The following is a 25082-nucleotide window of genomic DNA, read 5'->3' as shown; positions in this document are numbered from 1 at the left end:
GAGATTGTGCCAATGTGGCAATTCTAGCAGGGGGGCAATAGACTGCTCCAGTAGCGTTGTGAACCAATGCTGCCCGCGGCCAGCCAGGTGCTACCAGAATGATATCCACCTTGTCCCTCTTTATCTTTAACTGGACCTTGTGAATTAGTGGTATGGGCAGAAAGGCATATATAAAAGGGTCCCTGAACACGGAAGGAAGGAAAGCATCAGACAGTGTCCCTTTGCCCATCCCGTGAATGGAGCAAAACTGCCAGCACTTCCTGTTCAGCTCAGAAGCGAAGAGGTCCACTTGGGGAAACCCACACCTCTGGAAGAGCACGTCGAGCACCTTCAGGTGAAGTGACCATTCATGGCGGGATAAGAAGAACCTGCTGAGGCAGTCCACTGTAGTGTTCTTGATACCGTGAAGGTGGGAAGCCACCAGGTGTACATTGTGCCGTATCGCAAAATCCCAAAGGCGCACTGCCTCCTGCCACAGGGCTGAGGAGCAGACCCTGCCCTGCTTGCTGATGTAACACATCATGGCTGTGTTGTCCAGCAAAACCTGGACCACTGGGCCCTTCAGAAGGGGGAGGAACAGCTTGCATGCCAGCCGTACCACTCTGAGGTCCCTGATGTTTATGTGCAACCCCCCGTCCTTCTCTGGCCGGGTCCCTTGTGTACGGTGGTTGGAGCTGATATGTGCCCCCATCCTAGGTCCGAAGCATCCAATATCAGGGTGACCGAGGGAACGAGCTCTTCAAAGGGCATCCCCTGCATGACTGCCCAGGGGATCTAACCACCAATCTAGGGAGAAAAAGACTTGCAGCTGTACTGTGACCACCCTGTCCAGGGAGTGTCTCCTCGGCACATACACCAAGGCCAGCCATGCCTGGAGCAGTCTGAGTCTTAGACACGTGTGGCATACCACGTACGTGCAGACTGCCATGTGGCCCGGCAGCTACAATCAAGTCCAGGCTGTTGTAAGGGGATAGGCGCGAAGGCTCCTGATCAAACCTGACATGGTTTCAAACTGAGGCTGCGGCAGCAAAGCTCTGGCTTGTGTGGAGTCAAGAATGGCCCCAATTAACTCTGTTCTCTGCACTGGTACTAGTGTGGACTTTTGCTCGTTCACCATTAGGCCCAGGTGATGACTGGTGGCTCGTACCGGGTTGAGACTGATCCGGACCTGAGACTGGGACCTGCCCAATCAGCCAGTCATCCAAATATGGGTAAATCTGCATGCCCTGCCATCTGAGATGCCCAGTTATGAATGCCATGCACTTCGTGAATACCCACAGGGTGGAAGACAGGCCAAATGGGAGGGCCGTAAACTGGAAATGGGAACAACCCACTACAAATGGGAGAAACCATCGGTGCCCGGGAAATATTGCAATGTGAAAATATGTGTCCTTCAAGTCGAGGACGGCATACCAGTCTCCAGGATCCACGGAGGGAATAATGGAGGTTAGGGAGACCATGTGGAACTTGAGCCTTTTGAGGTACTTGTTCAACCCACGCAGGTCGAGAATGGGCCCGAAGCCCCCCTTTGCCTTGGGGATGAGGAAGCACCAGGAATGAAATCCTTTTTCCCTCATGTCCAGTGGAAGTTCCTCCACTGCCCCCATTCTGAGAAGGCTCTCCACCTCTTGTTTAAGGAGCTGCTCATGAGAGGGGTCCCTGAAGAGGGATGGGAGGGAGGGAGGGAAGAAAATTGCAGGGTGTAGCCCCTTGCAATGATCCCAAGGACCCAACGGTCCAAAGTAATGCGAGTCTACACCGGAAGGAAGGGGGCGAGGTGGTTCAGGAACTGCAGGAAAGGAAGATCCTGGCTGGAAGCTGGTAAGCCGTCCTCTGGCGCACCATCAAAACGACTGGTGCTGCCTGCTGGAGCGCCAGGAGGAGCCATGTTGTTGGGCTGATAAGGAGGTCAGGGCTGGTCGGCGCCTTCTGAAGCTCCCGTCACTGTCTCTCCTCCAGTAGGCACTGAAACGTGAGGCCTGGTATCTGGGCTGCTGCTGCTGTGGAGGGCGAAACTGCCTTCTTGAGGCCTGAGGCATATAAGGCCCAGCGAATGCAGGGTGGTCCTCGAGTCCTTCAACCCATGAAGCTTGGCATCCATCTGGTTCGAAAAAAGTGCACTCCCATTGAATGGAAGGCCCTGGATGGACTGCTGCACTTCTTGGGACAGACCGGATGACTACAGCCATGAGTACCGCCGCATGGCCACAGTCAAAGCCATAGCTCTCGCCACTGAGTCCGCTGTGTCCGAGGCTGCCTGCAGGGCGGCCCTAGCCACCGTCCTGCCTTCCTCCAAGATTGTTGTAAGGTCCATTTCCTGCTCCTGGGGTAACGCCTCACCAAAGCGCTTAAGGGAGTCCCAGAGATTGTAACTGTATCTCCCTAACAACACTTGCTGGTTGGCATTTCTAAATTGAAGGCTAGCTGTGAAATAAACCTTCCTGCTGAATAAGTCCAGCTTCTTGTAGCCTTTATTTTTCAGCGTGGAACTTGACCGCCCTTGCCTGTCCCGCTCATTTGCAGCTGCCACCACTAAAGAAGCCGGTGATGGGTGCATGAATAGATACTCAAATCCCTTTTCAGGGACGTAGTATTTCTTCTCTGCTCTTTTGGAGGTTGGTGGCAGTGATGTCGGGGTTTGGCACAGGCCCTTAACCAGCTTGAGAACCCCTTCGTGAACTGGCAGGGCAACCTGGACCAGCGCCGCAGCTGCCAGGACATCAAAGAGGTTGCCCAAGGTTTGTTTGAGCTCCTCCGCTTCTAATCCCAGATTAGAGGCCACCCTTTTAAGGAGCTCCTGGTGGGCTCTAAAATTGTCCAACAGGATGGATGGGCTGGCAGCAGCTGCCTCGTGCAGAGATAAGGAGGACAACTGTACAGGCACGGGGGTGGTGGCAGCTCTTCCTGTGGGACCACCAATGGTGACGTCCCCTCCAGGCGGTCTGAGTCCACCCATGACCCTGAGTCTCCGGCCCCTTCCAGCACTGCTGGGGCCGCTGATCATTTTCCCGACGACCGGTAGGACTGTGTGCCTGGAACCACAGGGAACCCGCACAGGTTCCAATACGGCCATTGTGCGGGCCATTGCCCCTAGGGCCAAACCAATGGCGAAGGACCTGGGCCTTGTCCAGGCGCGGCTTCTTCTGCCTCTTCCATTGAGGAGAAGAAGGTTGGTGCCACGATGTTTCAGGTGCCGATGGAGCGCTCTGCACCAACAATGTGCTCGGCACTGAGGTGGAACATAGTGGCTCCGAGGCCGGTCTCAGGGCCGCTTCCATAAGAAGAGCTTTCAGACGGATCTCCCTTTCCTTCTGAGTCCTCAGCCTGAAGCTCTTGCAAATCCTGCACTTATCCTTCCTGTGCGATTCCCCAAATGCTTTAAACAACTTTTGTGTGGGTCACTGAGCGGGAAGGGTTTGCCGCAAGCTGTGCAGAGCTTGAAGCCCAGAGAGCAGGGCATGCCCCGCTCCCAAGCAGAAGTCCTTAATGGGACTAACACTTAACACTAATTGACTACCTAACTACAGTACTTAACTAACAAAGAACTACCTAATTAACCTAATCTCTAACTATAAGAACAGGGGAACTGAAGCACCTGTGATAGCAAGCCGAAGCAAGGTTCCAGCAACCAGCAGTGGTGGAAAGAAGGAACTGAGGGGGCGTAAGGCCGGCGGCACTTCATATACCACGGTATGTGTGCGGGGCTCCAGGGGGGTGGTGGAGCCGGCCTTAGGGGTACTGCAAAGGAGAAAAAATTTCCGGTAACCGTGCAGAGAGGTGCACACACATCTGGAATGGAATTGACATGAGTAAACACTCAAAGAAGAATAAAAGCCTTCCAAGAAATATGACTTCTCTTTAGGATGATAAAAGGATTTTGATAAGTAATTTCTCCTGCTTCCCTAAAAATAAGAGAGAGTCTTCTCTTATTTGGACATGATGAGCCAAATTACCAGCTGGTATAAACTGATATATCTTGTTGACAAACAATTGCTGTAGTGCCACTGAATTCAACGGAGATATGCTGACTTCCACCAATTTAAGACCTGGCCCTATTGGTTTGCTTTGGCTCTCACTAAAACATCTAGTGACAAGGGGGTGCAGATCCTAGCTGCAGAAAATGTCATTATTTTCTGCCTCATCAAGCCTTATCAAAAACCAAGATGTTTAGAATCATCTTTGTCACTGGAGCTCCAAACAGATTTATCTAACCCACACTGTAACCCAGCTCCCTGAAGAAAGCAGCTTGCATCTGGGCTTTTTTCCCAGGCTCATAATTCCCTGTAAGCAGGTAAAGAAACAAAACCCATTGCACACACACATGAGCAAAAAAGGGAATTAAGGTTTGGGGAAAGGAATGATTTCAAACTCGTTTTTTTCCCAGCAGTCCTCATCATTCAAGGCTAACAAAGCTGCCCGTCCTTTTAGTAAAAGAGGAAGGATTCCAAGAGACAAGTCTAACAGAATTGCAAAGTCTCTTAATGTTACCAAGGACTAGGATCATGGTTACTGCATGGCAATGCATTAAGAAGCCATTTACCAGAACTAGAGAGTCAGCTCCATTCTCATTCCTGGAGAAACTATGGATGCTCACTGGGTTCAAATTACCCATCTCCCTGACAAAATGAGGGCAAGCAAGAAAGGTCAGCATGAAACTGACTCCACTGGAGAGCAGGAGAACAAGCTGTGCCATAAACATCAGAAATCAAGATATTAAACTTCTCCAGGAGATTCCAGAGTCCAGAGAAGTGAAGCCAAACCAGAAACCATCTTTGGAGGAACAGACATCATGAAGCATCATTGGATCTTAGGAGGGAGAGATAAAAGAGGCTTCTAAGAGTGAGTCTATCCCAATGCAAGGGCAAGATATAGTCCTCTGATAAGGAATGTATTGGATATTACACGGATTCTGCACCTCCCTCACCAGGAGCCTTTATGAAATCATTTTTATTAGAAAAAGACAAAGCAGTTCAGACAAAAGTAAAAATTAACCAAATCTTAGCCCCGAATTCAGAAACCAAACCTTGCCTGAGGTTCCAAAAGTGCACATTAAATTTCCCTCTCCCCCTCAATATGACAGCTCATTTGAGGCCTACCCTAACTCAAGCCATTGTTAGCCTTCACACTGGGAGCCTTTGTGAAAGCAGGCCCTTTGTTAGCTCTCTTCAATCTTTCCTACTCCAACACTTTTAAACACCAGCTCAGAGTCTCAAAAGTTCCCATTTCTCTCAGGCAGGGGTAAGCCAGTGGGCCAGTGCTTGGGCTGGCCATGCAGAAAACTATCTACCATGGGAGGGTAAAGATGTTCAGCGGTGATTAACAAAAATACAAAGCCTCAGTATACTAGCTGATGATCCTGACTGGAGCTAAACTGAAGTCAGTTGAAAGTGAAGGAGCTCAGCACCTCTCAGGACCTTTGCTGGCAAAATTACCACTTTGCTGATCAAACGTAACTCAATTATGCGTGTATCCTTATAGCTCACCAATTATGCATTCCTCTCTTATTGCATTGCTTTATATTTACATAATGAGAGCTCAATATACATTTGTAATGGGAGAAGTCACAAAACCTTCCAGTTCCTCAATGCACCCACAGCCTGCCACATTCCATTAATAAATCCTCAGCTGGGGGACTTCAAAGTGACATCTTTGAAACCATTAGAGATGCCTTTAAACCCTTCCGCTGCTGGCCTATTTGCATGACACTCATCTATTAATATAGCCTATGCCATGTTCTCACCCGGATAAGGACTGGAAGTGCCATCACTTGAGATATTCAAAACCACACTGCACAAAACAGGGAAAATACATTCTAGGGAATAATCTTGTATCGGTTGCAGGGCTAGACTGGGTGATCTAACAGGTATTTTCCATTTCTCATTTCTGGGATGCTCCAATTCACACATCTGTGCCTCAACCACCTCACCAAAGCCCTGACCAAAGTGAAAACCCACAACACCACAGTTCTAAAGCTTCTGTTTGGAATGGTGCACAAGAGGTTAAAACATAACGCTTATCCACTAAAGTGTCAGCTTCCCGATATACGTTAATGGCAAATGAATAAGCCTTTTCAGTGATTTAGCTGATCATTATTTCCAGGGACATGTGAGTCCTACTGCAATTTAAACCTCAAGGGACAAATGCAAGTGAAATCACACAACCCCACAACTCAATTGTTCAGCTTCCTCCTGATTAAAAGCAGGTGTTGGCTTTGACAGGCTGCAGATGGAGTCAATACTACTTCATTTCTGTCGGCAAAAGGATTGGAGGGTAGGGATGGAGAGAGAGGGGAGCAATTTCTACACAAAGTAAGCACTTGTACCATCACATTTTTTTAAAAAGGCAAAGAAATGTAACATTGTCAAGTCAATAAAATATTTTATCATCTTGGCCTGGTAAGAGATTGAAATATTTTAAACACTAAACCCTTGTCTGTGCTGGAATAGCAACTGGACATGTGCTACTGTGATTTAAAATGAGATATGCCTTCCAAAAATGCACTTCGACACCAACTGGGGAGAAGGGAACTTTTTAAAAGTAAAATATAACAGTTTCTTTTCAGTCCTGCTTAACCCTGAACTGGGCAAAAACTGGACCCTTGAATCTAAGCCCCTTCAAACATCAAGGTAGTTATGGGGCGGAAAAAGAAGGATGTTTAATTTCAGGCCACCAGAACCAAACGTGCCCTTATGGTGTTAGTTCTAAGTCAGATCCAAAATCAGAAGTGTTACAATTTAGACCCAGGTATGCCTGAAATATCATAAAAATGGCTGGTTTTCATGAGATTTTGGTCCATGACAGCAGAAGTTTAATGATAATTGCTGATCCTGCCAGATCCCTGCCATTCAGGACGTCAGAAAGCTCACAAAGTCATTTGATCTCATGAGATTACTGTTGGGCTGGAATCTCACAAGATCAGCTTGACATTTTGGAACGGTCAAATCCAAATATCTGAACCTGAACCTTAGCCTTGACACTATAACTAGACTGAAACCACAAATCCAGCCTAAACCAAATCAGGATTGGAGTAATGTCAACACAGTCCAACTATATTAAGTTAAAAGTGAGAAAAGACTTTATGGGCAAGGAATGGATCCTATTCACTTATATGCAATAAGCCAGCCACAGAGTGCGGAAAATACGATACTACACTTGGGCCCCGATCATAAGCTCTGCAGAAGGCCATCAGACACAGGTCCAGTGTGCATGTATTTTTATCTGGGATTGGTTCAATGGATGTACTGAAGAAAATTTTGGCCAGGAATTTAGAAAGAACTGGGGAGTGTGAATTCCCAGATTCCTCCATTTCTCAGAGATATTTTCCTGGTCTCTCTCAAATCAATGGCAGAACTCCCATTTATTTCAAAAGGGCTGGAATTTCACTCCAGGTTTCTTTAGCTCCCTCCAAAGCAAGCAAACATTTCTCACATCCATACTATTTCTAATATGCTTTAAGAGCTTTGCATTTTTCATCTAAGAATTTCAGATTGCTTTATCATAATGAGTATTACTATCCCCACTCATGTCTGATCTCAGTCCCAAAATCTAAGTTCACTAGAAGCAGGAAACGACCACTCTCCCATCTTCAGTGGTACTCTAGTTTGTGCACAATCCCATAGGAAGTTGGTTTTTCACAGAGCAATGCAAGGATAGCTTCTTAATAAGACTGCCCATTTTTTTGCTTACCTTCTTAAAGAGCCTGATGACATCTTCACTGATCTGTGAGAGGCGGACAATGACATTGTTCATGAAGATGTCATTCAGGGTAGCATGGTCTCTGCTCTCTCGCCGAGTCTGAGTCAAAACCAGATACCAGCAGTTCACGGGGGAAAGGAGGTGCTGATCCTTCCTGGGGAAACATGAACAATTCAAAAAGGCATTTAATTCACAAGTGGATATTATCAATGATACTGATACAGTCATCTTCCACTACGTAAATCTGCTACTGACCCCTCTGCCTAAGAAAACAGGTCTAAACTCCACCTTCACTAAAACCACTGCAGTATTTGATTAACTACTTGATTGCCATTCGTAGCACGTGTTCTGGATTCAAGCGGCTCCTCCTATGCATAGCTGATTAGAATGAAATGTGAGATCTCAGAACAAATATCCATAAAGGTGTTACTTTGTTGGATGCATTTCTTATACCCAGAGCTAAATGAATGTGAAACCTCAGCTGCGCAGATCTGCTCATCACATCTCGTGTTACCAACATCCACAATCTCATTGGGTCTGCAGTTGCACACTGCATTGGAGCACAAACTGCAACAGTGTGAAGCAGAAAGTTCCCAAATCCTAGAAGCCAGACAAGGACAGTTCCAGAGAATCACTGCTTTTCAAAGGAGAGAAAAACAGAATGAACGGTGGTGTATGAGATCAAGTGTTTGCCATTAAGCAATCTCACCAAGCCTCAAGAGAGAGCATTCAATCCCCAAGATGGACATCTAATAATCAAATGAAGAATACAAGCACAATGCTCGAATAACAGATTATGTGCTTTTAGTAACACTCTTGTCTTGGCAGAGAAGGAGACTGCAGCATGGGCTCCCAATTTGTGGCATGTGAGCTTGATATTCCATTAAGCAATTGATTGCACAACAATTTTTTAAGAAGGTGACACCAATAAAATTTGGGAGACACTGAACTTTTCTTTCAGCTGTTATTCTATTATATTATTCTATTGTACACACTTTTAGAGGATGGTCACAGGGTGGCTGGCCTCTTTAAATGAACAGATCCACCCAGTATGCTCCCTGTTTGGCCAAATAAAAGGTCAGGATGACACCTGGGGATACAAAGGATCAGGGAGAATCAAAACTGGGAGGAGGTTCCTGGGGAAAGGATGAAGGCAAGAGAGCAACAGAGCGGTTTGCCACCAGACCTCCCCAAGCCGGAGAGCCAAAGCCAGAGGGCAGAGCACAGGAGAACAGCAGAGCGACTTGCCTGCTGACTTCCAAGTTGAGAACTGAAGCCAAAGGCTGAAGTGGTTTGTTTGGACTTGAAAGGAAACTGAACTTTGAGCTAGTGGGCTGAGCAATGTGTACCCCTGAGAGATACTGATTCACTGGGGAAGAGGAAATTCAGGCAGAAAGTGCCTAGAGTGCCACGTTCCCCCAACAGCGGGGGGGAGGAGGGAATCCAGGGGACACACACCCGTGACAAGGTCCTTTTGTTTTTGCAAGAAAATGTTTGTATTAGGAGCCACCTGTCATACTTGTGCATCACAGACCTTATTACTATTATTAATTACATGTATTACAGGAGCACTACATGGCCCCAATCTCCGATTAAGACTACACAGTGCTAGGCACTGTACAAATTTTAAAAAGTGCATGTTTAGAACTAGGGGTGATGTTCGAAGTATTGTTTCAGTACCCAAGACAGTGTTGCTAACTCTCATGATTTCATGGCAAGTCCCACAATATTTAGCATTTTTCTTAAAGCCCCAACTCCTGGATGCAGGTGATTCAAAAAGAATCTCAGCTTTCATTAAAAGTTTCTAGTCCTCTTGGTTGTGAAGGAAAGCCTGAAAATGTGTCCAAGGTACACCCAGAAGACTCAGAAACCATAAGACAAAAAGAAACCAATTTTTATTTTTTTTTAAATCTTGTAATTTGAAAGCAAATCTCATGTTTTTGGGGGGCCCGACTGATGATTTTTAAATGCTTGGAGTTGACAATATTGCTGAGGACCAGCAAGGGCTTTGAGGCTTGACCCCACATATTTAAAAAAGAATAATGCAGTAAAGGAGCTGTTAACGTAAATATCTTTACCAACACAGGAACGCCAAGCCTAAAAAAAAATGCAGTTTTCAATTAAGTATCTCCACCAGCTGAGCAACTAAGATTCTTTTCTCTAAGCTTCACTCACTCACAGCTTTGTCTTTATTTACCATCCGCCCACAGTTGCCTGAAGACAGGAAAACAGAAGCATTTTCCATTGAATGAAGCTCTTCTGATCACTGACCCCAGAGACAAGGTTGTGCTTAGATGAATTGGGACATCTTTACATATAATCTGTTTTATACAGCCAGTCGTTTCTTCCATTTCCCTCCTTCAGAGTACACCTACTGAGAGACCTGGGTCCATCCCAGAAACCAGACTCAACATTCTGCCATTCTGTGCATTAGACGTACATCACTTTGTAATGATATTCATGCCTTTAAAAAGATGTGACCTGCAAGGGGAGAATTACACTTCGGTAACACGGTAATGGCCTCTCAATACAGCAGGTCTGAAGGACATAAAAATGTGCAAGTGATAGCAGTGTGCCTGGAATAACAGGAAAGCTGATAAAGTATTTTCATCAGTGTTCATAACCAATAAAATACGGTATATCTTAACCTCATAACATGAGAATTCTGATAATTACCCCGAGAAGTGTCATGGTGAACTGGCGTCTGCCTAGTCTGGTATCTCTAGTTGTCTAGGAAGCAGACATCATTTGGTTTGCTGGGAGGATTTCTAACTACACAGATTTGGCATTCAGCGCTTCTCCTCCCCGCGGCCCCCACCCCCCATCTTGGCAAAATTTCAGTCAGCCAGTGATGCAGACTAATAATTTCCTGTGTCTAAATCTTCTTTGAGCCTCACGCTCCACTTGGTTATTAACAAAGTCATGATTAATGGCAATTTTAATGGCAAGTTTGCACCAAAAATAGAGTGGGGAAGTTCTAGCAATATATTGTCCATTGCTTTGAACACAGACAGGTAATATTTTAAAAGGGTTTTTTTCAGACAGGATCTCAAAGTGCTTCATAAACATCAATTAGTTCACACAACACCTTTGCAAGGTGGGAAAGTATTACTCCATCCATTTCAGAGATTGATAACCTGAGGCACAGAGAGGTCCTATGACTTGCCTGAGCCTTCAATCCTTAGACTGATCAGTTGAGTACCAAATTTCAAAGGAAAATATACCTAGGTAATCCAGCCGCTGAAACTGAGATACCTGTATCTGTTCCTACGTTTGGCTAAATGTCCATGTAGCCCTCTGGTAAATGGGGGTCCAGGTCCCCCTCCGGGCCCGATCAGATGATAGGAGTCTGCTGCGGTCCTACCTAGAGAGTCCTGTCTCTTTAGCTCAGACTGTAGCTGTTCTTGTTTATAGTTCTGGAAGTCCTTGATTCAATCCCCAGTGCCTCAGCTCTGTTATTCTATCTAAAGTAGGGAACAGGACAAGCCTCTGGTATTCTATTCAACACCAACTAAAGATGGAGTAATGGTTACAGATCCCTGTAATGTACCATCATAGCCCTGCTGAAATCTGGGGCTTGCAGTCAGATGGGAAAATCTCACAACTCATGACCAAGCGAGATAAAGAACACCCTTTACACAGGCATCCTGGATGTCCAGGTGATGTAAAGAGACGGTCCTAGGACGCCAACTGTCAGGAATATCCCTCATTATCTAGGGCTACATGGCCCACATACCGATAAAGAGATGCCCCTTAGAACCCTTGATGTGCACTGGCATAGCTCGGTGCAGGTCAGTTTCTCTCAAAGTCAGCATAAGAGATGCATAACATGACGACCCAGAGTGGCAACAGGTTGAACCAGAGACCTCTAAATCTAAATCCATGAGCCTCTATTGCCCAAGGTAAAATTCCCAGCTTGGTTAGCTCAAAGCCAGCAGCAGACTCAGAAACCTCTGTGGTCCAGACTGAAATGGGGCAAAGAGCACCTCACAGTGTAAACATGGGGCAACACCCCTCCCCAAACAGGGAGAGGTAGGGCAAGAGGATCCACTGCTGCCTGATCTGGTCTTTCACTGCACAGAGTTGGTGGAAGTGTCCATGTACCAGGGGGAAGAAAAGGAGCATCCCATCTATCCCAATTTCATCTGTCCAGCACTCTCCCAGCTACTCAGGATGGGTGATGGCATGAGGATTTGGCCCCAGCTCAGTCATTGAGGGAAGCTGCTTTTTTGGCTCAACTTCATGAATTAAAATGGACCCAAGGAAACCAGTTAGTCTCTTAACTGAAGTGGCATGAAAGATGCACTCAGCAAATTCAGTCACTAGACGGGGACTCCACTAATCATTTAAGTCTGCACTAACATCTGCCCAGCAGCTGGGAGACACACTGTGGGTTAGTTGCCACTGGAAGAAAAGAAGTAACTAAGACCTGGTCTACACTACAGAGTAAGGTTGATGTAAGATGCCTTACACTGATCTAACTCTATAAGTATCTACACTAAAATGTCGCTCACACCAACGTAGCTCACCCATTCCACTGACTTAACTCCATCTCCATGAGAGGCGATGTAGTTAGGTTGACACAATGTCAGTGTACACACTGCCTTGCTTACATCTACCGTTGCTGCCTTTCAGAAACCATCCCACACTGGCAGTTAACTCCGTGCAAGCGCTCCTGGTGAAGACGTGCACCAATGACACAAGGAGCGTAGTGTGGACGTGTAAAACCAATTCAGTTATTGTGTTGGCTGTATGTCGACGTAATTTAGGCTGACTTAATTTTGTAGTGTTTCATGATATATCACTACAATTCACATAACATCTTACTCTCATTTAAAACCGATGAACGCCTTCAGAAGATTTAGCGCTGAGCAAGCAATTTTGGCCCAAAACCCCAGGAGCCTTTGAAAGGAGATTCTCATGATCATCTTCATTTGATAAATTGAGATCTGGAGTGAAAATAAGATTCCTGCTACCATCGTACTCCAAGCTTTACACAGAACTTCACCACGCCACCACTTCGCTGTGTTAGGCTATATTCACCGAGCAGGACAGACAAGAAGGACAAGTGTACTAAAATCTGGGGTCTAAAGCAATGCCGTGAAACTTGGGGAAAATCAGAGTAGCCTCACAGCTTCTCCATGTTGCTTATCGCTGCACATTGCCTCCCAGGGCCATTCCAGCAGGATATCCAGAATGCAAAAGTGCTCTGGCTATTCCCACTTTCCCGAAGTCACAGCCCATACTTCAGGGGAGTGGACAAGGTGGGGCAGACAGCCTGAAAATACCCCAGCTGGCTGGTTAAGCCAGTTTCTACAGTGCTGAGCTGGCTAAACAGGGCTGAAGATCTGGCGCCTGGGTCTCCTTCTCCCTGGGAGTTTTATTCATCTATCAAGAAAGAGATGAGTACAAGTAAATACGGTTATGGTTTTGTACTGGTCTCTTAGAAAGTTACCCATGTTTCCCTTGGAGTCGCAACATTTTATGTCAGTATAGCAAGTGGGATTCAGGGAACAGAACTACTTTGCCTTACATCCTTCTATAGAGCTAATGTTCAATGAAAATACTATAGAGATGATCGGTACTGTATATTTTTGAGCAGTGATGTTATTAATTTCACTCTCACTTCACTGGAATGGGCATGAAGCACAATGGCAGTTGTCAGGCTCCCATTGAGAAAAGTGGCAGCACCAAACCTACCTTCCCACCTCACCTGAGAAGAGGCAGAAAATCATTTTTGTTAAACATACAGTCTAGTTCTTCTCCAGACTGGATTGTCAGTTATTAAATCTTGATCTTGAAGATCAGTTAGTATATAAAAATTGCTTCTTCTAGTCTTAGATTCTCCTTCAAGTTTGCCATTCGCAATTCTTTGAGTTTCCATCACAGACATAGTAGGTTTATTCATCATCTCAGATTTATAAAACTTCCAAGGTGTGCTTTTCAAAGAAAGCACTTATTTTTGGGCAGAGAGTTATCCTATTCAGGCAGGCCAAGGAGTCTGACACTACACTGCACTCTGATCCTCTTTTCCAGTCACTCATTAATTATAGTGATGGAGCCGCTTGTTGTTGTTTTCTTGGTTTTATTGTTAGAGATGGATGGTACATGCTCTAGCCTATTCTGCTAGGCTTTCACAGCAATGATTTGTGGATTTTGGTCCCTCCAGTTATTAGACTGCAAAACAACATCACAAAAAGAGCTGTTCCAATCCCACTGTGTAGCTTCCCTCCTCCAATTCCATTTAACATTTCCAGTTTCCATCAGCTTTCAAACTGCCAGAAGACCCAGCTTTGCAAGTGGCCACCTCCTTCATCTCGCTCAGTGCCACAGATCACCTCTGAGCTGAGCAATGCAGTTCCCATTAACACTTCACAATGTAAGCATTGAGGGCAGGATGTTTTCACTAGGCCCTCACTATTAGAAAGAAATTTTAAACATATTCTTATGAGTAAGTCTCTTCTGTTCTGAAAAAAAAAAATTATACTTGGCCCTGACACTTTTAACACAGCTCCTGCCCTGCAAGAAGACTCCCACTGAATAACTAGTTACTAATAACTAATCTAAAAAAAGGAATTTTCCATCTCTGATTTCTAGGATTCTGTTCTTTACATGGAACAATGAACAAAACGTCATTTAAAAGACAAATCCAAACATGAGGTTTAACCCTTCCCCCAGCCTGCTCCCATCATGCTCCCCCACCCCCAGCCTACAGTTATATTAACATAGGGCAGTTGGCACCTTCCAGCTGTAGTTGCTTGGAACTTACGAATAATTAGACATTCGCAGTATGTTCCAAGGTTTGCTCAGTCCATCCGCCAGATGCTACTCCTACTACCATCTGGCTGCCAAAACTAATGAACCCACAATGAGCTGGCTTAGCTCTTTCACAGCAGTAATAACTGAGATTGCCTGTCTCCAAAGGATTCAAAGCCATTATGTGCACACATGGGACAGAGGTCTCCTTTAAGTTATACATTTCTGTGATGCTCTATACCAGGAGTGGGTAACGTCCGGCCCTTTTCGGCGGCGGGGGGATTTCGGCAGAGGGCACTGCCCCACGCCCCCCACAAAACCGCGCCGAATTCCCCCCCGCCGCCGAATTCTCCCCCGCTGCCAGGGCCACCATCAGGCCCTTGACAGAAAAAAGGTTTCCCACCCCTGCTCTACACAGACCCAGAGTTCTACTCCCATTTCTAAAAACTATGGTGTCCACGTTTCCTTTGGGCTCTCTTGGACAGCCTCTGCACCTGTTCTATTTCTTTCTAGCAATGACACCAAGCAAAATAAGATTCACCATACTGGATCAGACCCTTACTCCCTCAAGTCCAGCTACCTATCCAAACCTGATGCTTCAGAAGAAGATGGGGTGACATTCCTGGCAAACTGTGGAATGCTGTACATGGAGAGGAAATTTTCTTGTTTGTTTAACTTATTTCTATTAAGCCTACTGCTGTTCCATCTTTCATTTCAGAAAAGATCCCATGGGTCACGCAGTCTGTCAGACTGTACTTCCCAGTGGAGCAAACTTGCTTGTTACAGTGTTTAAAATCAGGTGTTAACACACATAGGAAACATTTCTGCATAATGTGACTATGCCAGTTTATACTTAAGGGTTTCTATCAGCCTAATCCAACTCCCACTGCAGTCAATGAAGAGACTTCCATCCATTTCAATGGGTGTGGATTTGACCCTATAAGAAGATATATGATTAACTCTGAGCTAGGGCCATATGATGCCTATGGAGCAGGCACATACAGTACCTGGCTCTGACATGGGTTGTCCACCTGTAGAAGGTATCCAGGTTTGCCCAAAAAGACTTGAGACCCAAGCTGAACTAGCGATAGTTGAAAAACAGAATGGCTGTTTTGTGGGAAATTCTGACATCTGGAAATATGTTTTCACTACAAATCAGAACTAACAGCTGAAATGTCAACATCTACAACAGAATGGAAATGCCAAACATTTTCATTATAATATAAAATATAATCCATATTAAATACTACATATAAATGTAAAAAATTTAATACAAGTGAAAATTAAATTAAATTAAAGAAAACATGTTTACTTTTTCAAAATGGTAAAGTCAAAACAATTCATTTGAAACTTTCCCATCGAAAATTCCGTTGATAAGTTCCAATAAACCTATCGATTTTGACAAGACCGCATTTTCTGATTGAAAATGGTTCTGTTGTAAATTTTTCAACCACCTCTATTGCACGCCTCCTTCCTCTTTTTGGGGAAGAGATCTGCTCTTTGGGATAAACCCCCTCCAGAACAACACATGGGGGCATGGTGCTTCTGTTTGGAGACAGGCAGTTTACAGTCCTGACTGAAGCACAGCAACAACAATGGGGTAGAATTAGCTCCCACCACAAGATCTCAAAACCGATACGTGGCATGACCACTAGCCATTCCTACGAATGAAGTAATGGTTCGTGGTAGCATAAACTAATTCTGGATGGGGACTGGAATTAAACACTGTGGATTATAACAGTTCAGTGGTTAGATGGAGCAAGGAGAATTGAGGACTAAGATAAGAACAAGGGATAGGAAGATCAAAAGTGACATGATGGAGGAAAATCCAGAGATACAGGCTAAATCCTGCCCTGATAGTGCGCACAACTCCACAAAAGTCAATGAAGATGAATAGTTCATGCTACCGCAAATCTTTACTGTATTACACCTTCTGACAGCAGAGCTGGGTTTGGCCCTTAGTCCAGATTTGTTCCTGGCTTATTTGAATATCTCGGGAAGGAGAAACTTCCCTTGAAAGCTGGCTGTTGGGATGGGGCAGACAGTAAAGGGGAACCCTATATTTTAGTGCCTGGGGCTTGTTCTTGATGAAAGAATCATTAAATGGGCTTTTGCGTTACTATTTCACCATGGCACTATAAAAAGACACTCCAAGACAAAAGAGATCTATCTACCAATATAACATCAATCCCTTGAATCCTGTGAATGTTTAGCCATTTCCTGCTTGCACTTCGAGCAGGAGATCTAAGGGTCAAAGCAAAGCCTCAAAAGTCAACTCAGGTCAGTTCAGTCAAGCAGTGCTGTCTCTTGACTAAGCACCCAACCACATCTGCTCCTCTCGAAAGTTCTCCCCTTCCTCTCCACAGCCACCTTCCCACAGCTTCACATGCATTACATCCAGCTTAATGCTTTTGCTCCAGCCTATTACACTCCAACAGCTGTGTCTGATTATGTATTCAAACCCCAATCATTTCTCCTTCCTTCCCCCTCCCCTCAATAAATTAAATAAATAAATAAATAGTATACAAACAGCTGTGGAGACTTCCCAATGCTTAGCCTACACATGGTAACATAAGTAAGAGATATGACTTATACATTTGCTCTATCCTGTGGGACTACATGATCAGCTCACATAGACAGTAATATGACTTCTATTAAGGACATTTTAGATACTAGCAGATTTTAGAACCTCCTGTGTTGAAGGTTTAAAAAACGGTTACTAACCTTCCGTCACTGTTGTTCTTCGGGAGGTGTTGCTCACATCCATTCCATGCTAGGTGTGTGCGTGCCGCATGCACAGTTGCCGGAAAATTTTCCCTTAAAGGTATCCATTAGCCCAGCTCTAGCGCCCTATGGAGCCACGTGCACATGCACCAGTATGCGAGTGGTGTGGCTGGGTGGGAGCAGGGTGGGGGCCCGGTCCCACTCTCTACCCCGGGCCCCAACCCAGGGACCCTGCAAGGAGTAGCCTCAACCAGCTTAGTCCAGGGGCTACTACCTTCCCTGGGTCGCTCGTCTGTAGCCCCCTCCCCCCAGTCTTGTGGTCCTCCTTCAGGCTCTTTGGGGACAGTGTTCTCTGGTCTTGCCTGGACGGGCTCCTTCTTAACCCCAGTGGCTGGGTGCTCTCGCAATACCCACACTAGGTCCTCCACCAGCTCCACACCTTGCAACAGCTCAGCTCAGCTCAGCTCAGCTCAGCTCAGCTCTGCTCTGCTCTGCTCTGCTCTGCTCTGCTCTGCTCTGCTCTGCTCTGCTCTGCTCTGCTCAACTCCCTCTCAGCTGCCCCCATCTGCCTGACAGGGAGGCTTTTAACTGCTGGGGCAAGCTCCTTGATTGGCCTCAGCTGGCCTAATTGGCCTAATTGCCCTGAAGTAGCCCAGCTGGATCACCCAGGGAACAGGGATTTGCTAAGCCTGGGGCTGATATATATGCCTTCCAGCACTCTCCTATAGCCGTCAGGGCTGGCCCCGTCACACTATTGGTTGCATCACTGATGCACCACACTCTCCGACCACTTGATCAGTGGAGTGCAAATGGTGTTGCTTCTGGAAGAAGCAATCTGTGCTGCTAGCTGGAAATAAGGACATGCATGTGATAATGTGAGGGTCAGAAATGGAGTCAGTCAATATGGAGTCATAATGAATGTATAATAGTGACACCACAATAGTAGTCGTTACTGAGGACTAGGCCATATTCCGACCTACATGGCTGCACTGAGGTACAAGTGTGGAACAAGATGCTCCCCCATGCCCTGTTCAGCCTTCCCAGCTGACTGCTGCAGGCATAGGGGGAAACCAGGGTCGCATGCCTGTTGCCGCTCCCCCTTGCACAGACGTAGGTGTGGAGCAGATGAAAAGGGGTGGGGAATGGAAGAAACTTTGGCTCCAACCCAGAACACATTGGCCTGCACAGCTGAGACGGTGTGGAGAGGGGCTAGTTGGCCAGTCAGGACCAGAAGCAAATTACCACCCCTGGGAACAAAGGAGATAGTAGGAAACGAATTATGCCTCTCTGGGACACAGCTAATTCCCTGGGCTCCTCCTGGGGTGGTGCAGCTACATGCCACCTCATAGGGAAAGAAGCACAATCTAGCCCCATAGCCTGCTCTTTTTTAATGTGACTGCAACCACTCTCCCTCCATTGACCGTGGTAACATCCCATCCCAAGATCTCATGATACAGTCCCCCTGCATGTCAGTGTAGATGAACCCATCCTATTAACTTCATCCAGATGCACTCAGCTCAAATGAAGTGCCTCCTGTGAAGCATGCTATCACAGCCAGGTAAATGCCGACTACTCAAGGGTGGCCACTGGAAGCTCATTATTAGGCACTTTACAAAAGGTGAATAAGTATTATCAGCCCCACGTCTTAAACCGTACAGGGCATCATCCCAGCATAACAAATAAAATAAATGCAACACCCATACTCCATGTGGGCAAATAAGCAGCTTCCTCAGTACTACAGTTGGTCACCAGCCAGCAGGAGACGCACATACAACAAACCACCATTGCTTCCTGTTCACAGAATACAAGCACGTTGCTGAACCCATTGATCATGAACTCATCCTGCGAGTGCAGGTATCCTTGATGTAGGGCACAGCAACGTCAGCAAGCCACCAAGCAAACTAATGGGATCTTACGACATTTGAATGGCAACTCATTCTAAGACATGCATAAAACAACAGTAAAAGCCTGTTCAAGAGAGAGTCAGAGTAAATAGATTAAATAGGATTTAGTAATTCAGCAGCAGAAGCAGAAGCTTCTCATGCTGTAATGGCAGAAACATGAGGCTGGAGAAAAGAAAGGGATTGTAAGGGGCTGTGAATTAGGAAGGTTAAGTGTATTATACAAGCAGAGCCCCAAGTCGCTACTGATGGTCTTTGGCTTATGAATGGAATGACACTGGCATCATCTTGGGAAGAATATGTTCTCCCAAATGAAAAATACTTCATAGATGTGGCTGTCAGAAAAAGAGACAGAGACAAACGCTATGGCCAGGGGAGACAAAGGTAAGAAATTTCAGTTGCAGAATTGCACTGGAAGAACACAGTACGAATATCCTTCTCTTGTAAAGCACACGTTTATATGCAGTTCACTTAGAGTTCAGAACCTGGAAGGCACACATTAGAAAGTGGCATACACTATGCAGCATCACTGACGTTCTGCCAAGTGAGAGATCCAAGCTAAGAGGGGCGGCCAGAGTGAGCTAATCATGGTAAAGAACACAGGAAATATTGCTGAAGGAAAAACCCGAGAACAATTCAAGAGTATATGCATATTTGGGACAGTCTCTTTTGTAGTGCCCAGCCAAACATCATTGGCAAAACTGAACGTGCCGAGTCAATGAGAAAACAAAAAGTTATGGAGCTCCATTTTACAGGGAGTCATTCTTCCAACCACAACCACGTTCTTAAATCGAGCTTTGGAATAATGGTACTGGCCAGTCAATAACATTACAGGTTAATGTCTTCACCCAAAAGATAGTCAAGCCCAGACTCTCAAATTCTGCCTGAAGTTTTTTTACAACCAGGTTTTATAATGTGGGCTGACAGTTCACAAGCTGCTTTTCCAAATGTCTATGTATTCATATATTTTAAGGCCAGAAAGAACTACTATGATCTTATAGCCTGACCCCCTATATAAACACAGGCCTTAACTTTCACCCAGTAATTCCTGTTGTCCATAACTTCCGAGTCAGCTAAAGCATATTTTTTAGAAAGACATCGTTTTTAATTTCAAAGATTTCAGGTGAAGGAGAATCCACCACATCCCCTGGTAAGTCATTCCACTGGTTAATTACCTCCACTGTTCAAAATGTGTACCTTATTTCTAGGGTTGTCAATTAAATGGTAGTTAATGTATGCAATTAACGCAAGACAAATTAACTAGATTTTAAAAAATGGTTGTGATTAATCGCACTGTAAAGAAGATAAACAAAAGAAATAGTATTTTTCAATTCACCTCAGATAAGCCAATCGTTAAGACAAACAAGTTTGTTTACATTTATGGGAGATAATATTGCCCACTTCTTATTTACAATATCACCTGGAAGTGAAAACAGGTGTTAACAAGGCACTATTGTAGCCAGCGTTGCAAGGTATTTATGTGCCAGATATGCTAAACGTTCATATGCCCCTTCATGCGTTGACATGTAAGCTCTAAAGTTTCATATTGTACTGTTTTTGAGTGTGGTTATGTAACAAATAAATAAAAATCAACTTCTGTGCTGTAATTGAAATCAATATATTTTAAAATATAGAAAACATCCAAAAATACTTATAATAAATTTAAACGGGTATTCTCTAAGTGCAATTAATCATGACTTTTTTTAATCTCGCGATTAATTACAATTATTTTTTTAATTGTTTGACAGTCCTACTTATTTCCAAGTTCAAGTTGCTTAGCTTCACGGTGTGTGTGCGCTCTTGCATGTGTGTAACATACAAATATAATTTTAAAAATACAAATACTTTAGTGAGCTCAATTTTCAGAAGTTTGCCTCCAGTGCTGAGTCTGCAAATATCTCCATATACAAATCAGTCCTATAAAATGTACCTGCCATTATGTGCACTAACCAAAGTGAAGGCACAGAAAATGGAGGCTGAGTTTAGGCTCTTTCGAAAAATAGCAAGGCCCAGATATTTTATGGTACTGTTTGGAGAAACGAGTTAAAACAGGTTAATTGAAGCAGTTAATTCTTTACTGTACAATACCTCTCTGCAAAACATGTTTCTTGGTTTCACTCCTTATAACCAGCCACTGTAGCACTATCACTATTAATTTTAGTCAATATTTGTACTTTGCAGCCACAACGAAAAGCTAGTTATTGAGTCATACTCTCGAGCAGCCACATGCTCCTGGAAGTCCTTGCTTACTTGAATTGATGGTGTTCTCTGGAGCTGCGGATCTTGGAAGAAAATCGTTCAGCCAATTTCTCCAGACTCCTGGAGTACTCCAGTTCTATTTCAGCTTTTCTGCGGAAGAACTCCTGGAGGTCCTGCAGGAGCTGCAGCCGAGATTCGGATTGCTGTTCCAGACATTTGAACTGTTCCACCAACTGGGTACGGATTTCTGAACATGCACAAAAAGAGGAGAGAGAAAGAAGCATTATAAAAGCAAAATGCATCAGATCTTATGTGAGAATTCTCTTCACTTGCTTTGCCCCAGGCCTTGACATCCTTATTTCCCCCCTACTAGAGCAAAACTCCCATTAAAAGGCTCAACACCCAATCCAAAGCCCACTGAAGTCCATGGGAGTCTTTCCACTGGCATTGGATTGGGCTCTGAGCAAGGACCTCAGAATTAGACTCAAATGAAACCTTACTCCTTATAAAATATAAAATATTTCAAGTATATAAGTGGCTGACTTTAAAAGCCTTCCAGTTGTCTAGATAACTAGAAAACTATACCCCTATTTTTGTAATATTCCCTGTACGCAGTATAGGAAATAACACTATTGACAAATGTTGACTTCTTAGTGGCTACTACCACAGAAGGTCAAAAATATAACGATGCTTCTTTTCAAATGCAAAGTCTTATTTTCATGCATTCCCCCAATATAACTGTTGGGTCAATTAGCATTTCAAAGGAATTGTACAGTGAGTTTTCGCTGAGAAGAAAGAGAAGGGGAGAAGGCTCAGAAAGTCTTTCAGGACCTCCAAATTTGAGCTTCAACCCTGTGAAAATTATTAGCTTAGTAATGAATTGCAGAGATGTGGTCATGTGAGTCTTCGGATACACAATAGGTTAAACAGAAATAAGGTAGTAAGTGGGGGAAGGACTGTAGCTGTGGGGAAAAAGAGAGAATGAATTTTTTTTTTGGTAATGTATCTGTGCCACACCTATCACCATGGGAAGTTAGCACCTATTACAGAGGTCCCCAAACTGTGGGGCACGGTGTGGGGGGAAACGGCGGGGTCCAGGTCAGCCCCCACAGAGGGGCAGGGAAGGAGCGGCACTCAGCCCCACACTGCTCTGGCTCTAGCTCCAAACTCGACTGCTGCTGGGTTGCAGCCCCACCTCCAGCCTCGGCCCCCATTCCACTTCCGGCCCCAGACACCCTCCCCACCCCCAGCAATGGCCTCAGCCCCTGGCACCCGACCCATGCATCTGACTGCATCTCCGCTCCAGGCCCCGACCACTGTACCACTTCTGGCTTCTCTCCGGCACCTGGGCCAGCCCCCACCCGCAGCCTCGGCCTTAGCCCCTGGCTCCCAGCCCGGCCCCAAGCCTGACCGTGGCCCCACTCCCAGCCCCAGCTCCCGGATGTGGCACCACATAAAAATTTTGGGGACCACTGACCTATTATATCCTATATGAACTAATATTCTTTCAGAATTAGATAAATCTGTGCTGTCATCCTGACACAGATCTAGTTCTATCTGTATTTGATAACATCGGCCATATTAAGTAATATAGCCTCTTCAGCAAATCAGAACTATCTGAAAAGTCTGTTTTACATGATGAATCTCCTTTTTATATGCTGGAGAAGTACTGTTTCCTTTTACCATTTTCCTTTTGACAAGACTTTTATCTTGTGCTGTGAAAGATCAATTGCATTTTTTCCAACTCCCACTTCTTAGCCTCTTACATAATGTAACCGAAGCTGGAAATCTCTTAAACAGGACTGATTCTTGGAAGCTAAGCAAGCAGAATTGGCATAGGGAAAGTATGGCTCACTGAACCTATTTAGACAATTTGCTTCTCGGTACAAGACAAGCAATACCGCATCTGTGCCTGGGTGAAGAAAACAAACCTTCCCAATTGCTGCTAAAAACATTTGAAAGTTTTATAGCCAAGGATTTTTGTTAATGGTTCTTTAAAGGGGTGAGAAGTCCGGGCAGGCTGGGAGCAGGAAGTGGTTGTTCTTTAAGAGACTGCAACTAAACTTGATGCCTTGAAGGGGAAAACAGATCTCAAAAAGTGAAAAAGCAAAACAGGCTAGATAGCAGGAAAATGTCTTGAGTGACAACAATTAGAGCAAGCAATGTAGGCTTCTAAAGGCGCCAGCTGCACAATGGAGGCATCTAACAAAGGAAACTAGAATCAGAATCTAAAGATGAAAACAATTCATGAGATCGTCATCTACTCCCTGTTTTATAGGGGTCAAGAAGACTAAAAAGTCTATCTACACTTCAGCTGGGAGCGTGCCTTACAGCCTGGGACCCTTGCTAGCTCTGCACAAGCTCGTGTACTAAAAATAGCAGCGTGAATGTTGTAGCACAGGTGGCAGTGTTACAGGCCAGCCACCCAAGTACAAGCCTGCCTGACCTGATCTGGGAGCTTGCTTCCAGCTGCAGTGTAGACATAGCCTAAAGGGCCATAATTTCAAAGCTAGAGATACATGCACCTAACAGTACATGCACTGTAGCCATGTATGCATATGCACAGAGCCAGCTGGGCACTTTACCTACCATGTGCATTTGCAGATATCCAATTTGTGTGTTCACATCAGGTATTTCCAAATGTGCGCAGATAAACTTTCTAAATCTACCCTTACATTTCCCCAGTAGGGATTGAGTGAACAAATATCCTACATGATGCAGAAGAAAACACAGAGCCATTTTAGCCAAACCATCTGCAGAAATTTTAAAAATACGGAGGACATTTTAAAATACATAATTTATTTTTATTGAGATTTTTGTTCTGAGATTTTTTTTTTAAAACTCAATCAACTGAGCTGACTGCATCCAAGCTGAATAGGAGGAGTCTGCATATTGTACACTGCAAAAAGTTAATAGCCAAGCACAGCATTAAGCCTGAATCCTCCATATCCTATGAACTGAGTTGGAATTCTTATCTCCCTACATTGTCATTCTGAGGTATAGACTGTGACAAAAGGACACAGCTCATGGTAAGGGACAGCACGGCAGAAGCATTATGATTTAAGGATCTATAATTCCCTCCCTGCTCCTCCATTGCTCTAAAGGGTGCAATAAATTGCTGCTGGCCTAATCCCAGCACAAATGACTACAATCACCACTCCCATCCCTTCCCCCTTGTATTAGTTAAATTCTCCCCTTGCTCTAGAGGGCTAGAAATGTACTAACCAAGCCCCCTGCAGTGGCTTAACTCTGCAGCCCAGTGCATCTGGGACAGAGCCACAGCGCTACACATTCCCTATTATTCCCAGACCACCTGCTTCCTATTCCTCCTTATGTCCCTAAGCAAGTCATGCAGGCTGAGGTGTGATTCAACCTTTAGCCTGTAAACTGCTCAGGCAGCAACAATGTCTTCACATGGGTTTGGACAGTACAATGGGCCCTGATTCTGATTGCCTCTGGGTGCTATTGCAGTATGAATAATAATACATAACTCACTACGGAGTGATTTACTCTTAATGTTAGAGAAAAATATGCGGATTTTTTAAAACGTTGTCACCCAGATCCTCAGGTGATATATAATCAACGTAGCACCAAAAAAATCAGAGTCAGGCTAAGGATCTGGCCCGATTTTTTTTTCAGGTTCACTCTTTGGAATCGGTGGAGTTGCATCCACAACATCAGGAGTCAACCTGCCCCATGCATCTACAACACAGACATATTACATTCATTCCATCATGACAACAGCCCAAGTTGCCCCAATATCAAAAGTCCCAGCTTATGCACTTCGCTAAGCGAATCTGAACACAC

The 25082-nt window shown here is 44.9% G+C and overlaps 1 protein-coding gene across 3 annotated transcripts in view; it reads right to left on the bottom strand.

Annotated features, from left to right (window-relative positions):
• SRGAP3 (SLIT-ROBO Rho GTPase activating protein 3) overlaps positions 1 to 25082 on the bottom strand; it is a 211502-nt gene that overhangs the window by 83212 nt on the left and 103208 nt on the right. For all 3 annotated transcript variants that reach the window (XM_067544371.1, XM_067544372.1, XM_067544373.1), the window contains exons 2-3: positions 21327 to 21522; positions 7687 to 7849 (exon numbers count right to left, since the gene is read on the bottom strand). In XM_067544371.1, coding sequence (XP_067400472.1) covers positions 7687 to 7849; positions 21327 to 21522 — 359 coding nt within the window. The remainder of the gene's footprint in view (positions 1 to 7686; positions 7850 to 21326; positions 21523 to 25082) is intronic.

This window comes from Emydura macquarii, unplaced genomic scaffold, assembly GCF_026122565.2.
Source record: "Emydura macquarii macquarii isolate MOO-44397 ecotype Brisbane River unplaced genomic scaffold, CSIRO-AGI_Emac_v2 contig_968, whole genome shotgun sequence".
Lineage (NCBI taxonomy): Eukaryota > Metazoa > Chordata > Testudines > Chelidae > Emydura > Emydura macquarii.
The sequence above is the reverse complement of the archived record's forward strand: the minus strand, read 5'-3'. Positions and strand labels throughout refer to the sequence as shown.